Source organism: Dendrobates tinctorius, unplaced genomic scaffold (genome assembly GCF_039654945.1).
Source record: "Dendrobates tinctorius isolate UK_male_01 unplaced genomic scaffold, ASM3965494v1 ptg000223l, whole genome shotgun sequence".
In the NCBI taxonomy this organism is placed as follows: Eukaryota; Metazoa; Chordata; class Amphibia; order Anura; family Dendrobatidae; genus Dendrobates; species Dendrobates tinctorius.
In genome coordinates, this window is record NW_027361890.1 from 7,189,530 (window position 1) to 7,205,527 (window position 15,998).

At 41.8% G+C, this 15,998-nt stretch overlaps 1 protein-coding gene across 8 annotated transcripts in view; it reads right to left on the minus strand.

Moving 5' to 3' along the window:
* Nucleotides 1–15,998, minus strand: part of LPIN3 (lipin 3) — a 207,052-nt gene that overhangs the window by 87,918 nt on the left and 103,136 nt on the right. For all 8 annotated transcript variants that reach the window (XM_073555293.1, XM_073555290.1, XM_073555295.1 and 5 more), the window contains 2 exons: nucleotides 2,334–2,535; nucleotides 1,689–1,784 (listed from right to left, as the gene is read on the minus strand). In XM_073555293.1, coding sequence (XP_073411394.1) covers nucleotides 1,689–1,784; nucleotides 2,334–2,525 — 288 coding nt within the window. In that variant the 5' untranslated portion in view covers nucleotides 2,526–2,535. The remainder of the gene's footprint in view (nucleotides 1–1,688; nucleotides 1,785–2,333; nucleotides 2,536–15,998) is intronic.

The window sequence follows — 15,998 nt, forward strand, 5'->3', positions numbered from 1 at the left end:
GTCGTTCTGTCCCATGCCGTATCCATGTCTGGGATGAATAGCCAAGATGTGACCGTCCAGGCTGAGAACCACTGAAGAATGAGCTGCTGTGAGCTCAGCATCAATGACTAGCGGTGACATCATTGAGATTACCATGGATCACTGTGGCTTCATTCCCAGCTGGGACCGTGAACTGCTGTGACCTCAGCAGAATGAATAAAAGTCAGTGAGTTCACCACGACTATACAACCTGTCATGCAGCAGAGACACTGAGCAGCGCATGCTACCACTGCTCAGTGTCTCTGCTGCATGACAGGTTATATAGTAGCATCATGCAGCAATGCAGCCTGCCATCTAGATGTAGCAGAGCTAGACCTGTCACTGGACAAAAGGATTATTATCTTCTCGGCGGACAGGTAAGGAACACTGTTGTTCATTATTTTAATTATTTTACAGGAGACCATGGCTTCTGTGGACTGGACGATGACATGAGTATGGTTTAATTTAGATTTATTAAAGGAGTCTGTTTCATTCTTTCAATTAAAGGACTTTATTCTGTGTGTGTGTTTATGGATAGGGGTCTTATATACACCTTTCCATTACTAAACCATGGCCTTGATGTCATCAAATAATACAAAGGTGACATCAACTCCATAAATATGAACCCACATGCCACCACCACAGGGCAAGTGGGAAGAGCTGGGCAAAGCTCCAGAATAGGCGCATCTATTTTTTGGGTGGCTGCGGGCTACTATTTTTATGCTTGGGGGAATAACCATGACCTGAGAATACCAACCCCTGGCCTGGCTGGTTATCAAAAATACAGGGGAATCCACGTATATTTTTAAAATTATTTATTTATAGCACAATTGATGGTTCAATTGATGCCACTTTTCCTGGTGTCTGCCCCTAATTTGAGCTGTTTTGGCAGGTTTTTGGCCCCCTGAAGGTCTTGTCTATGCGTTTGGTTTTGCCTCCCACTGAATTCCCACTGAATTCAATGGGGCTGGGATATGTTAGTCGAACTGTTAGTCGAACATTGGCATGTTCGCTGAACCGAACCTTGAAAGGTTCTCTCATCTCTAATCCTGAACTTAAAGTGTTATTTTCAAGTTGTGAATTAGGCAGCAACCAACTCTGCAGGCTTCTCACTTCGTTGTTGTTGGGGGAAAGGGCACTCCCCTTGAGTTGGTCAGTTCATTTCTGCTGAGCTTATGCTACTATGACACATTAACTGTCTATCGGTGCTTGTTCCGAAGTGTACACTGTTATCTCTAATTTTGCATATGGATATAACAGAGGCTTTGAGCAAGTGCAGGGCTCCACTGAAAATGACCCATCAGGATTTTGATTTTGCAGGCCGACTGGGAGAGGGAGGTGAGAAGCTAGCTGTTGTGTAGAAACCAATGAGCAGGAGAGAGGTTACTGGTATTTTAGGAGATAAATCCTCAGTCTGAAATCTAGCTATCACACACACTAGGCTAGGCTTTGGTGGCCAATCTCATTGGCAACAAACTATAAACTATGTAAAAGCTCTAATTGTAAGGGAACAAAAGAAGATAGAAAAAACAAGTCAATTGCAAACTTGCTTATTTTTATGCTGTTTAACTAACTATACCAATATCATGACATTAGAACATCTCTTTAAGTAGACACACTGGTTAGTAATATGTACAAAATTATTTAAGCAGACTTGATCATATACTTACATCATTCTCCTCCACATCTTGGATGAAGAAAGCTTCCCCATTTTCACCAAGTCTCATTGGTAGATCTACTGGCTCTCCATTGACTTCTATGTCCACCTACAATAATATATTTTGAAAGCAAAATCAAAACACAGTTAGTTGCTACTGGAAACCAAAAATTTGTCTACCTGCTTTTTTCGCTTATTCTGTTCTATGTTCTCCTGTGTTAGCTGTTACCATGTTACATTTTTGCTGTGGACCTCCTTCAGGGAAAACAAATCAGCAAGTGTAAATATTGGTATGTTACAAAAATAGGACAGTTTAGCCAGTTTTAGTTGTCTGCATTGCAAAGCGTTAAATACATACTGGCAGCATAAATTGGTAGTGTCTGACCATGCAGGAACATGGTCATTATATCACATCTCCTGGGCAGGGGAGGAAGGAGAATTAATTTCAGCGCATTGGTTCAGCCCTACACAACTGTCACAATCTCATGTGGCCCCTCAGGAAAATTAATTGCCCACTCCTGTATTAGTACATTGAAAAGAATATTTAACTGGTGTGTGCGCTTGTTAAAGAGGCCATATCTCAGTCAATTTGAGGAGATCCCCATAAGTCAACTAGCATTTCCTGTAAATACATTTTATGTGCTTCCTCTACACTTACAGTCATCTCAGTTGATCGCAGTATGCCAAGTTTTCCAAATCGCACATGGAAAGGTGAAGATCGAAAAGAGCCATCAGGTTGTCGGACCACCACCACGTCAATAGAACCGGATAATGTTGCTGGATTTACTCCGTTATAGAGGTCTCGCACTCTGCCCAGTACAGAGCCTGCTAGCTGCCCCACGTAGTTCATTTCCGGAAGACTGATGAAAAGAACATAACACGTTTCTGTTTAGGTTACAAGAAAGTTTTTAGATTCAGCTTATTTTTCAAAGATTTTTCACATGTGCTCCAAAACTTATTGCCACGGGACCAAGCTTTTGGTATATGAACATTGGTGTACAATATATGCCACCAGAGCTATCAGTGGGGCCGGGTTGGGAAAGGAGTGGACATATCATTGGTGCCAACTGTGCAATGACACAGTGGCTGAAAGCTAAGGGGGACACACCTACCTCAAAGGTAGGTGGCACTGTGGAGTATGATGAGATATTGGATTGGAAAGAGCCCTTCTATTGTTCTTGCACATGAGCCATCTTCTGCCTATGTCCACTGTGACAAAGTCACTGGTAAGGTAATAGAGGGGAGGTATGTGTCACTGCGCTGGCGTCTGTGGTATGAAACCAGAGGATTTTCCTCCATCACACTACGTGTCATGAGGGTAAAGTTGCATAAAGGGCTGGTTACATCATGTGGACCTTCAGAGAACGGGTGGGAGGAGGTCCACTTTATCTCTACTTGCAGAGCTTCCAGGACCTGTGTGATGTCATGACCATGTGGTCACTACAGGCAGTCTGGGTTCAGAAAGACTGGAGAGAGGAGTCTCCAGTGGCTTTGTGTCTTGTAGAGGACCGACTGAACCTGTGGTGCTCTAGAGCGGGATGCCACCTGCAACGTATGGACTGTGTTGTAGCGTTTTTGTTTTTCTTTGTTGTCTTTCTGTTTTAGCCTGGAAGGCTGAGTTTATTTTCCCTCGTGTTGGTCTATGCCAAATACTAATAAACCGACCCAAGATTTAAAGATATACTGTTCCTATTTTCCTACCTCCTTGTACCGCAACGTGAGTTGAACCGTCACACCACCCTTGAGGAGGGATGATCACATTTTACTTAAAAAAAAAAAGATTATAAGTCTGTTTTCAAAGGCATAATTGCATTTGTGAACCTTTCAGTGAATCCATGGTTCATCTGGCTCAGAGGCAAGTAGTAAGCCTCATAAACAACAACCAGTGCAAGGGAAGTAGGAGCCTCAAGGCAGTTGCAACCAATCAGTATTCAGCCTTCTTGTTTTCATGTTGCTTTAGAAAATGAAAGCAGCCATGTGATTGGTTGCTATGGGCAACTTCTAATTTTGCCTGCGATCGATTTTATACATTAGGCCTAACGTGTAAAGAAATAAGCAATGTTATTTGTGGAACACAGTTGTTTTTGTAACATATCTGCAACATAGTTATGCAAATGCAGCATCACATAATATAGGTGTGAATCTGAAGTGAGGGAAAGTCTTCCATGCCATTTTTTGTGAGAATACAAGTAGTAAAATGAATAAATATACAGTATATATTGTTGCAAGGCTACCCTTAGCATGCCTTCTTTTAGTTTTATATAAAATGCTATATTTTTAGGCTTATTTACTCAAATGTTATGCAATAATTTGATCCTGGAAACATTGCTTCATTTACTTTCTTTCTACAAATGAGAACTCATAAGCAATCAGCTATTATCACCAGGGCTGGCTGCAGAGACGGCACATATCGCCTTCAGTAGTTCTGGCAAATGGAGGGTATCGTAATCAGGGGGCCTACTCTATTACAAGTAATACGCCCCAATAAGATAAATCAACATTAAGGGGTTGTCTGGTCTAAAATTACAAGTCTGCAGTCACTCTATGTGACTGCAGACTTGTGAATAATCACAACACTCGTACTGCACACTGTAAGGATTCTACACTGCTGGTGCCGGGAGCAGCGGTCGTGTGACCACAAGTATGAGTTATGCATACTCCTGGGCAGTGATGTTCATGCCAGTTTTGATGAGGGGGCGTGCTGGGAGTCAGACTCTCCCGATTCATTAAGAGGCGCATGCCTCCTTATAAATCAGGAACTGGGATTGGACTGGAGTCAGACTAGAGTAAGATTTTTGGAATAAGGAATGCCACAGCTTGTCAAGAATTAGATAAGCTGTGGCATCACGTCCCTGTCATACCCTGTACTGCACCAGCTCTATCCATTTTGACAGAGCAGGGTGAAACTTGGGTGAAAACGTTAAAAGTTGAAAAAGTTTTGTGCAACAACAAATTTTAATAACCAGAAAAGGCTAAACAAACAGCTGTGGGCTGATATTAATAGGCTGGGTAGGGGCCATGGATACTGCCCCCCTCCCAGACAGCAGCCCTCAGCTGCCCCAGAAATGGCACATCCTTTAGATGCTCCAATTTTGTTGTTTAGCCTCGGCTCTTCCAACTTGCCCTGGTGCGGTGGCAAGTGGGAATAATTCTACGCAGACAGCTGAGAGCTGTTATTAATAAGCTAGAAAGATCCATGGATAATGACCCCTTCCCAGAAAAATAACACCAGCCCCCAGCTGTCTGCTTTCCCTCAGCTGGTTAAAAGAAATGAGAGGGGCCCCACCCCATTTAAATTTCTTTTATTATTATTACTAATTAGCTAAATACATGTACAGTAAGGTACAGACAAAATCACTGATTATATAGCTCACGTACATATTTCTATCTATTTATACTGAAGAGCAAAAGGGTAACAATGTTTTGAACTTTTGACTTTTAGGCTCCATATCTCCTTATCCACGTCTGCTTTGAACTTGAGACTGCCACATTTTATAGACAATCATCTTGGGTATCTCATACTTAAATTTGACTATTTATCATATGATTAGTAATGCAGATTCTTGTCATATCACTGCATTGTTACTGTTTTGCTCCTAAAGATATAAATTTTAATTGTATTATTTTGTTAGTATTTTGTAAATCCACCACTGGCTTTCAACACTGTCTGAAGCCTTCTGGGCATGCTCTCGATCAGATTCAAACATGTTGAACGAACTTTGATCTCAGGTCTCTTCTACACGTTTCCAAAGTTTGTGCATACTGGCCGACTCACTTGGGTATGTATAGTTTTTTTCTTCAATTCTACCCACAAGTGTTTGATTGAGTTGAGGTCTATGGACTGTTTAGACCAGGGGTGGGCAATTAATTTTCCCGAGGGGCCACATGAGAGACCATGACTGCTGTGGAGGGCCGAAGTAATAGCTTGAAATTAATTCTACTCAATATTAATTGTATCACTTAATATTGAACATAATTAAGTATGCTGACACCCCCCCTATATACCTTTGAACCTCCCCACAGCCCCTTACACACAGCATGAGCCTCACACAGCCTACTACAAATGCGGCATGAGCCCCACACAGCCTCCCTATATACGGCATGAGCCCCACACAGCCTCCCTATATACGGCATGAACCCCACAGCCTCCCTATATACGGCATGAGCCCCACACAGCCTCCCTATATACGGCATGAGCCCCACACAGCCTCCCTATATACGGCATGAGCCCCACACAGTCTCCCTATATACGGTACGAACCCCACACAGCCTCCCTATATACGGCATGAACCCCACACAGACTCCCTATATATGGCATGAGCCCCACACAGCCTCCCTATATACGGCATGAACCCCACACAGCCTCCCTATATACGGCATGAACCCCACACAGCCTCCCTATATACGGCATGAGCCCCACACAGCCTCCCTATATACGGTATGAATCCCACACAGCCTCCCTATATATGGCATAAGACCCACACAGCCTCCCCATATAAGGCATGAGCCCCACACAGCCTCCCCATATATGGCTTGAGTCCCACACAGCCTCCCCATATATGGTTTGAGCCCCACACAGCCTCCCTATATACAGCATGAGCCCCACACAGCCTCCCCATGTACTGCATGAGCTCCAGTTTCCCCATATACTGTATGAGGCTCACACAACCTCCCCATAAACAGCATGAGCCCCACACAGCCTTCTTATATACAGCATGAGTCCTACAGTCTCTGCACACACTGAATGATGCCCCACACAGCCTCCCATATACTGCATGAGGCCCCCACAGCCTCCCTATATACTGACTGAGCCCCACAGCCACCCCATATATTGCATGACAATATACAGCCTTCCCATAGCCTCACCATGTGCAGCATGATATCCCCATAGCCTCCCCATGTACAGCATGAGCCCCACACAGCCTCCCTATGTACAGCATGAGCCCCACATAGCCTCCCCATGTACAGCATGAGCCACACATAGCCTCTCTATATACAGCCTGAGCATGAACAGAGATGTGCAGCGGTGGTCTGCTGACTGTTTGCACTACCCCTCCCACATACTCCTCAAATAGAACATGTGGCTACGCATTACTGCATTAAATCTCTTCCACTTGTGGCGCAGGGACAAGTGGATGGCCCACGGAACCACAGCCAGCGGAGTCATGAAAAAGTCAAAGTGACTGCTGCATGACTTGGGGCTCAGACTGCTTGCCTCATTTTGCCCGATTTGCAAAGAGGTGAGGTGGAAGATAGATGCCCATGGGCCGCCGGTGCAAACGCTTCGCTTTCAGCAGGGGACCGGGTGGAAGACAAAGCAAAGAAACTGGAAACATTCTCAGCCATTCAAACTAAAGCCTCTTCTTGTTCTGGTGTTATCATTCATTTAACAGTTCTTGGGCCTACGAAATTATGCAGAAAGTCGAGTCGTCTGCGTGCACCAGAGGAAGGTGTTTCATTTCATAGGTACAGATCGACAATGCAGCTAAACCATCACCACCTCCAGCAGCAGCACCATGCCCATATCCCCTATTTGATGCAATCCTCATTCTTTGCACCCAAGAAAATTCAGAGCATTTCATGGCCTATACAGTTGTGGCCAAAAGTATTGACACCCCTGCAATTCTGGCAGATAATACTCAGTTTCTTCCTGAAAATGATTGCAAACACAAATTCTTTGGTATTATTATCTTCATTTAATTTGTATTAAATGAAAAAACACAAAAGAGAATTAAGCAAAAAGCAAAACATTGATCATTTCACACAAAACTCCAAAAATGGGCCAGACAAAAGTATTGGCACCCTCAGCCTAATACTTGGTTGCACAACCTTTAGCCAAAATAACTGCGACCAACCGTTTCCGGTAACCATCAATGAGTTTCTTACAATGCTCTGCTGGAATTTTAGACCATTGTTCTTTGGCAAACTGCTCCAGGTCCCTGATATTTGAAAGGTGCCTTCTCCAAACTGCCATTTTTAGATCTCTCCACAGGTGTTCTATGGGATTCAGGTCTGGACTCATTGATGGCCACCTTAGAAATCTCCAGTGCTTTCTCTCAAACCATTTTCTAGTGCTTTTTGAAGTGTGTTTTGGGTCATTGTCCTGCTGGAAGACCCATGACCTCTGAGGGAGTGCCAGCTTTCTCACACTGGGCCCTACATTATGCTGCAAAATTTGTTGGTAGTCTTCAGACTTCATAATACCATGCACACGGTCAAGCAGTCCAGTGCCAGAGGCAGCAAAGCAACCCCAAAACATCAGGGAACCTCCGCCATGTTTGACTGTAGGGACCTTGTTCTTTTCTTTGAATGCCTTTTTTTCTCCTGTAAACTCTATGTCGATGCCTTTGCCCAAAAAGCTCTACTTTTGTCTCATCTGACCAGAGAACATTCTTCCAAAACGTTTTAGGATTTTTCAGGTAAGTTTTGGCAAACTCCAGCCTGGCTTTTTTATGTCTCGGGGTAAGAAGTGGGGTCTTCCTGGGTCTCCTACCATACAGTCCCTTTTCATTCAGACGCCGACGGATAGTACGGGTTGACACTGTTGTTCCCTTGGACTGCAGGGCAGCTTGAACTTGTTTGGATGTTAGTCGAGGTTCTTTTTCCAACATCCGCACAATCTTGCGTTGAAATCTCTTGTCAATTTTTCTTTTCCGTCCACATCTAGGGAGGTTAGCCACAGTGCCATGGGCTATAAGCTTCTTGATGACACTGCGCATGGTAGACACAGGAACATTCAGGTCTTTGGAGATGGACTTGTAGCCTTGAGATTGCTCATGCTTCCTCACAATTTGGTTTATCAAGTCCTCAGACAGTTATTTGGTCTTCTTTCTTTTCTCCATGCTCAATGTGGTACACCCAAGGACACAGGACAGAGGTTGAGTCAACTTTAATCCATGTCAACTGGCTGCAAGTGTGATTTAGTTATTGCCAACACCTGTTAGGTGCCACAGGTAAGTTACAGGTGCTGTTAATTACACAAATTAGAGAAGCATCACATGATTTTTCGAACAGTGCCAATACTTTTGTCCACCCTCTTTTTTATGTTTGGTGTGGAATTATATCCAATTTGGCTTTAGGACAATTCTTTTTGTGTTTTTTCATTTAAGACAAATTAAATAAAGATAATAATACCAAAGAATTTGTGTTTGCAATCATTTTCAGGAAGAAACTGAGTATTATCTGACAGAATTGCAGGGGTGTCAATACTTTTGGCCACAACTGTAAGCACACAGCTAAAATAACAAAGGAGTGGCTTCGGAACAACTCTGTGACCATTCTTGACTGGCCCAGCCAGAGCCCTGACCTAAACCCAATTGAGCATCTTTGGAGAGACCTGAAAATGGCTGTCCACCAACGTTCACCATCCAACCTGATGGAACTGGAGAGGATCTGCAAGGAAGAATGGCAGAGGATCCCCAAATCCAGGTGTGAAAAACTTGATGCCTCATGCCCAAGAAGATTCATGGCTGTACTAACTCAAAAAGGTGCTTCTACTCAACACTGAGCAAAGGGTCTGAATACTTATGTCCATGTGATATTTCAGTTTTTCTTTTTTAATAAATTTGCAAAAATTTCTACATTTCTTTTTTTTTTCAGTCAAGATGGGGTTCAGAGTGTACATTAATGAGAAAAGAAAAGAACTTTTTTGAATTTACCAAATGGCTGCAATGAAACAAAGAGTGAAAAATTTAAAGGGGTCTGAATACTTTCCGTACCCACTGTACATGCAGCCGAAACTTCGGGCACCATGTGTCATACAATCGCTGCACAATTTCAGAGACGTACATGCTTTTAAACCCACCAGGGACCAAGCCACAGCGGAGACTAGTCGGACAGGAGGATCCTCGGCAGCTTCTCACCGCCCGCTCGCCTGAAGTGACAGGTCTCTTTCTGCCTGTACAAGAAGAGACCTGTCACTTTAGGGCAGCAGTCAGGGAGTAGCCACCAGGGACCAAACTGTCCGACTGGTCTTCTGTGCATCTCTGTCCAACTAATCTCCTGTTTGGCTTTTAAAGTATGTTTTTCTCTGAAACTGCATATCAGGGTCAAACATCCCTGGCTGAAATCATACAGCCACTGTCTGATACATGCTGCCTGTGGTTTGCATCAAATGTCAGGTTCCCTTCAAGAAACTGAATGTCAAACTCAAAGCCATGTTTCTGTCTTCACCCTGTTTTATTGCATTATTAAAAATATTTTACTGTCATTTTCACACACATTTTCTGGAAATATGCAGAAAATTCACAGCTAAAACTTCACTTTGTAACATATATTTAGAGTTTGTTCACACTGGACATTTCCACAGTGGAAATTTGTAGCAGGAATATCCGCACCAAATTATGCAGATAATAAACCCATGTATATATTACCCATGTGAATATACCTTCATAGTGTACAATTCTGTTCACATTGCTGTTATTATTTTCTATTAGGACTAGTGTTGAGCATTCCGATACCGCAAGTATCGGGTATCGGCCGATACTTGCTGTATCGGAATTCCGATACCGACTTCCGATATTTTTTCAATATCGGAATTCGGCATCGGAATCGGAAGTTCAGTTGATTGACGGCCTGACGTCATCATGATGCGCGGTGTGTGCGCATCATGATGCGCCGTCATTTCGGGCCTTCCGGGGGTCTCTGCCGGGGGGCTGTGCCGGCCTGCCGGGGGGCTGTGCACCCTGTGGGGGTCTGTACCGGCCTGCCGGGGGGCTGTGCCGGCCTGCCGGGGGGCTGTGCTGATGTCCGGGGGTCTGTGCAAGCATCGTCCGATGGGACTACAAGTCCCATCGGGCGATGCCTGCTACCATGACAGTGATTGACACATTAGCCAATGATGGGACAGTAGTAGTCCCATCATCCGGCTAATGTGTTAAATGTTAAAAAAAAAAAAAAAAAAAAAAAAAATACTACATACATACTACATATATACTACATACATACTACATACATGCTACATACATACTACATGCATGCTACATACATACTACATATATACTACATACATACTACATACATACTGCATGCTACATACATACTACATACATACTACATACATACTACATGCATGCTACATATATACTACATGCTACATACATACCACATACATACTACATGCATGCTACATATATACTACATGCATGCTACATACATACTACATATATACTACATGCATGCTACATACATACTACATGCTACATGCATGCTACATACATACTACATACATGCTACATATATACTACATACATACTACATATATACTACATACATACTACATATATACTACATGCATGCTACATATATACTACATACATACTACATATATACTACATGCATGCTACATATATACTACATACATACTACATATATACTACATACATGCTACATACATACTACATACATACTACATATATACTACATGCATGCTACATATATACTACATGCTACATACATACCACATACATACTACATACATGCTACATATATACTACATGCATGCTACATACATACTACATATATACTACATGCATGCTACATATATACTACATACATACTACATATATACTACATGCATGCTACATATATACTACATACATACTACATATATACTACATGCATGCTACATATATACTACATACATACTACATATATACTACATGCATGCTACATATATACTACATACATACTACATATATACTACATACATGCTACATATATACTACATACATACTACATATATACTACATACATGCTACATACATACTACATACATACTACATATATACTACATGCATGCTACATATATACTACATGCTACATACATACCACATACATACTACATACATGCTACATATATACTACATGCATGCTACATACATACTACATATATACTACATGCATGCTACATACATACTACATGCTACATGCATGCTACATACATACTACATACATACTACATGCTACATACATACCACATATATACTACATACATACAATACATTCATACAATACATACATAGACATACAGTACATATAACATAGAGTAACATACTTACCAATACTTGTCACATTGTTCCCCGAAGCCATTGTCTTTCCGGAATAAATATTAACATAACAAACCACAAAAATACTCACCCACGATCCGAAGCAGTCCACGAGTGTGTCCCACGACGATCTTGGGTAGAGAACTGCAGCATCAGATGATGCTGCCGTTCTCTACGGGCTGCAGGAATCCAATGACGGAAGGTAGGTATCCTTCCGCACTGTATTCCTCCGCCACTTAAAAAAAAAAAAGTCCCTAGTCTCACTTTATGCCATTGCTGTGTGGGAAATTCCCACACAGCAATGGCATAAAGTGAGACTAGGGACTTTTTTTTTTTTTAAGTGGCGGAGGAATACAGTGCGGAAGGATACCTACCTTCCGTCATTGGATTCCTGCAGCCCGTAGAGAACGGCAGCATCAGCTGATGCTGCAGTTCTCTACCCAAGATCGTCGTGGGACACACTCGTGGACTGCTTCGGATCGTGGGTGAGTATTTTTGTGGTTTGTTATGTTAATATTTATTCCGTAGACGACAATGGCTTCGGGGAACAATGTGACAAGTATTGGTAAGTATGTTACTCTATGTTATATGTACTGTATGTCTATGTATGTATTGTATGAATGTATTGTATGTATGTAGTATATATGTGGTATGTATGTAGCATGTAGTATGTATGTAGTATGTATGTAGCATGCATGTAGCATGTAGTATGTATGTAGCATGCATGTAGTATATATGTAGTATGTATGTAGCATGCATGTAGTATATATGTAGCATGTATGTAGTATGTATGTGGTATGTATGTAGCATGTAGTATATATGTAGCATGCATGTAGTATATATGTAGTATGTATGTAGCATGTATGTAGTATATATGTAGTATGTATGTAGTATATATGTAGCATGCATGTAGTATATATGTAGTATGTATGTAGTATATATGTAGCATGCATGTAGTATATATGTAGTATATATGTAGCATGTATGTAGTATGTATGTAGCATGCATGTAGCATGTAGTATGTATGTAGCATGCATGTAGTATATATGTAGTATGTATGTAGCATGCATGTAGTATATATGTAGCATGCATGTAGTATGTATGTGGTATGTATGTAGCATGTAGTATATATGTAGCATGCATGTAGTATATATGTAGTATGTATGTAGCATGTATGTAGTATATATGTAGTATGTATGTAGTATATATGTAGCATGCATGTAGTATATATGTAGTATGTATGTAGTATATATGTAGCATGCATGTAGTATATATGTAGTATATATGTAGCATGTATGTAGTATGTATGTAGCATGCATGTAGCATGTAGTATGTATGTAGCATGCATGTAGTATGTATGTAGTATGTATGTAGCATGCATGTAGTATATATGTAGCATGTATGTAGTATGTATGTGGTATGTATGTAGCATGTAGTATATATGTAGCATGCATGTAGTATATATGTAGTATGTATGTAGCATGTATGTAGTATATATGTAGTATGTATGTAGTATATATGTAGCATGCATGTAGTATATATGTAGTATGTATGTAGTATATATGTAGCATGCATGTAGTATATATGTAGTATATATGTAGCATGTATGTAGTATGTATGTAGCATGCATGTAGCATGTAGTATGTATGTAGCATGCATGTAGTATATATGTAGTATGTATGTAGCATGCATGTAGTATATATGTAGCATGCATGTAGTATGTATGTGGTATGTATGTAGTATATATGTAGTATGTATGTAGTATATATGTAGCATGTATGTAGTATGTATGTAGCATGCATGTAGCATGTAGTATGTATGTAGCATGCATGTAGTATATATGTAGTATGTATGTAGCATGCATGTAGTATATATGTAGCATGCATGTAGTATATATGTAGTATGTATGTTGCATGTAGTATGAATGTAGCATGTATGTAGTATGTAGTATGAATGTAGCATGTATGTAGTATGTAGTATGAATGTAGCATGTAATTTTTTTTTTTTTTTTTTTTTTTTTACATTTAACACATTAACCGGATGATGGGACTACTACTGTCCCATCATTGGCTAATGTGTCAATCACTGTCATGGTAGCAGGCATCGCCCGATGGGACTTGTAGTCCCATCGGACGATGCCTGCACAGACCCCCGGAGCCTGCACAGACCACCGGCAGGCCGGCACAGCCCCCCGGCAGGCCGGCACAGCCCCCCGGAGCCTGCACAGACCACCGGCAGGCCGGCAAAGACCACCGGAGCCTGCACAGACCCCCTGGCAGGCCGGCACAGCCCCCCGGCAGGCCGGCACAGCCCCCCGGCAGGCCGGCACAGCCCCCCGGAGCCTGCACAGACCACCGGCAGGCCGGCACAGACCACCGGAGCCTGCACAGACCCCCTGGCAGGCCGGCACAGCCCCCCGAAAGGCCCGTACAGACCCCAGAGAGGCTGTACAAGGGCAGGAAAGGGTTTTTCTTATTCCGATACCGGAAGTCCCATAGACTTGAATGGGACTTCCGGTATCGGAATCGGCGATACCGATACTTTTTTTAAAGATCGGCCGATACCATCCGATACGATACTTTGAAGTATCGGATGGTATCGCTCAACTCTAATTAGGACACGTTCATTTTTTTTACCTCAGTATTTGTAAGCCAAAACCAGGAGAGGAACAATCAGAGGAAAAGCATAATAGAAACACGTCACCACTTCTGTATTTATCACCCACTCCTGGTTTTGGCTTACAAATACTGAGGTGAAAAACTCACCAAATACTGATTGTGTGCACATGGCCTAATAGAAACACGTCACCACTTCTGTATTTATCACCCACTCCTGGTTTGGCTTACAAATACTGAGGTGAAAAACTCACCAAATACTGAACAGTGTGCACATGGCCTAATAGAAACACGTCACCACTTCTGCATTTATCACCCACTCCTGGTTTTGGCTTACAAATACTGAGGTGAAAAACTCACCAAATACTGAACAGTGTGCACATGGCCTAATAGAAACACGTCACCACTTCTGCATTTATCACCCACTCCTGGTTTTGGTTACAAATACTGAGGTAAAATACTGACCAAATACTGAATGTGTGCACATGGCCTAATAGAAACACGTCACCACTTCTGTATTTATCACCCTCTCTTGGTTTTGGCTTACAAATACTGAGGTAAAAAACTCACCAAATACTGAACAGTGTGCACATGGCCTAATAGAAACACATCACCACTTCTGTATTTATTATCCACTCCTGGTTTTGGCTTACAGATACTGAGGTAAAAAACGCACCAAATACTGAACGTGTGCACGTAGCCTAATAGAAACACGTCACCACTTCTGTATTTATCACCCACTCCTGGTTTTGGCTTACAAATACTGGGGTAATTACTGACCAAATACTGAATGTGTGAACATGGCCTAATAGAAACATGTCACCACTTCTGTATTTATCACCCACTCCTGGTTTTGGCTTACAGATACTGAGGTAAAATACTGACCAAATACTGAACGTGTGCACATGGCCTAATAGAAACATGTCACCACTTCTGTATTTATCACCCACTCCTGGTTTTGGCTTACAAATACTGAGGTAAAATACTGACCAAATACTGAACGTGTGCACATGGCCTAAGGGTATGTGCACACGTTGCAGAAAATTTCTGCACAAAAACCTGAATCCCTTCCCAGAAACCGCACCTATTTTTCCCGCGGCGGTTTTTGCGAGTTTTTTGCGCGGTTTTGATGCGTTTTTTACCGCAGCGGTTTCTAAAAGCATGGGAGAAGCTTAAACCGCGGAAAAAAACGCAAAATTAATGTGCATGCTGCGGTTTTTATCGCGATGCGGTTTTTTCGCGGTAAAAAACGCATCAATGTGCACACAAAGTGCAAAATGCATAGAAATTACTGTGCAGCTTATTTTTAGCGGTTTTATAGTAAAAACCGCTAAAAAAAACGCTGTGTGTGAACACAGCCTAATAGAAACTCGTCACCACTTCTGTATTTATCACCCACTCCTGGGTTTGGTTACAAAAACTGAGGTACAAAACTCAAATAATTGTCTTAGAATGTATTTTTGAAAGCAGGAATAGTGCAAATCTGACATAACCATAATGGAACTGATTAAAGTCAAAGGTTTGATTCAGGATTTGATAATATCTGTCCAAACCAGCTCTCTCATATCTGTGAATGCTCAATTATAGTAAACTTTGTGTGACACCATCATGCATCATCATTTCACTGTAGTGTTATTTCATTCATGGAAGGAAGATTAGCAG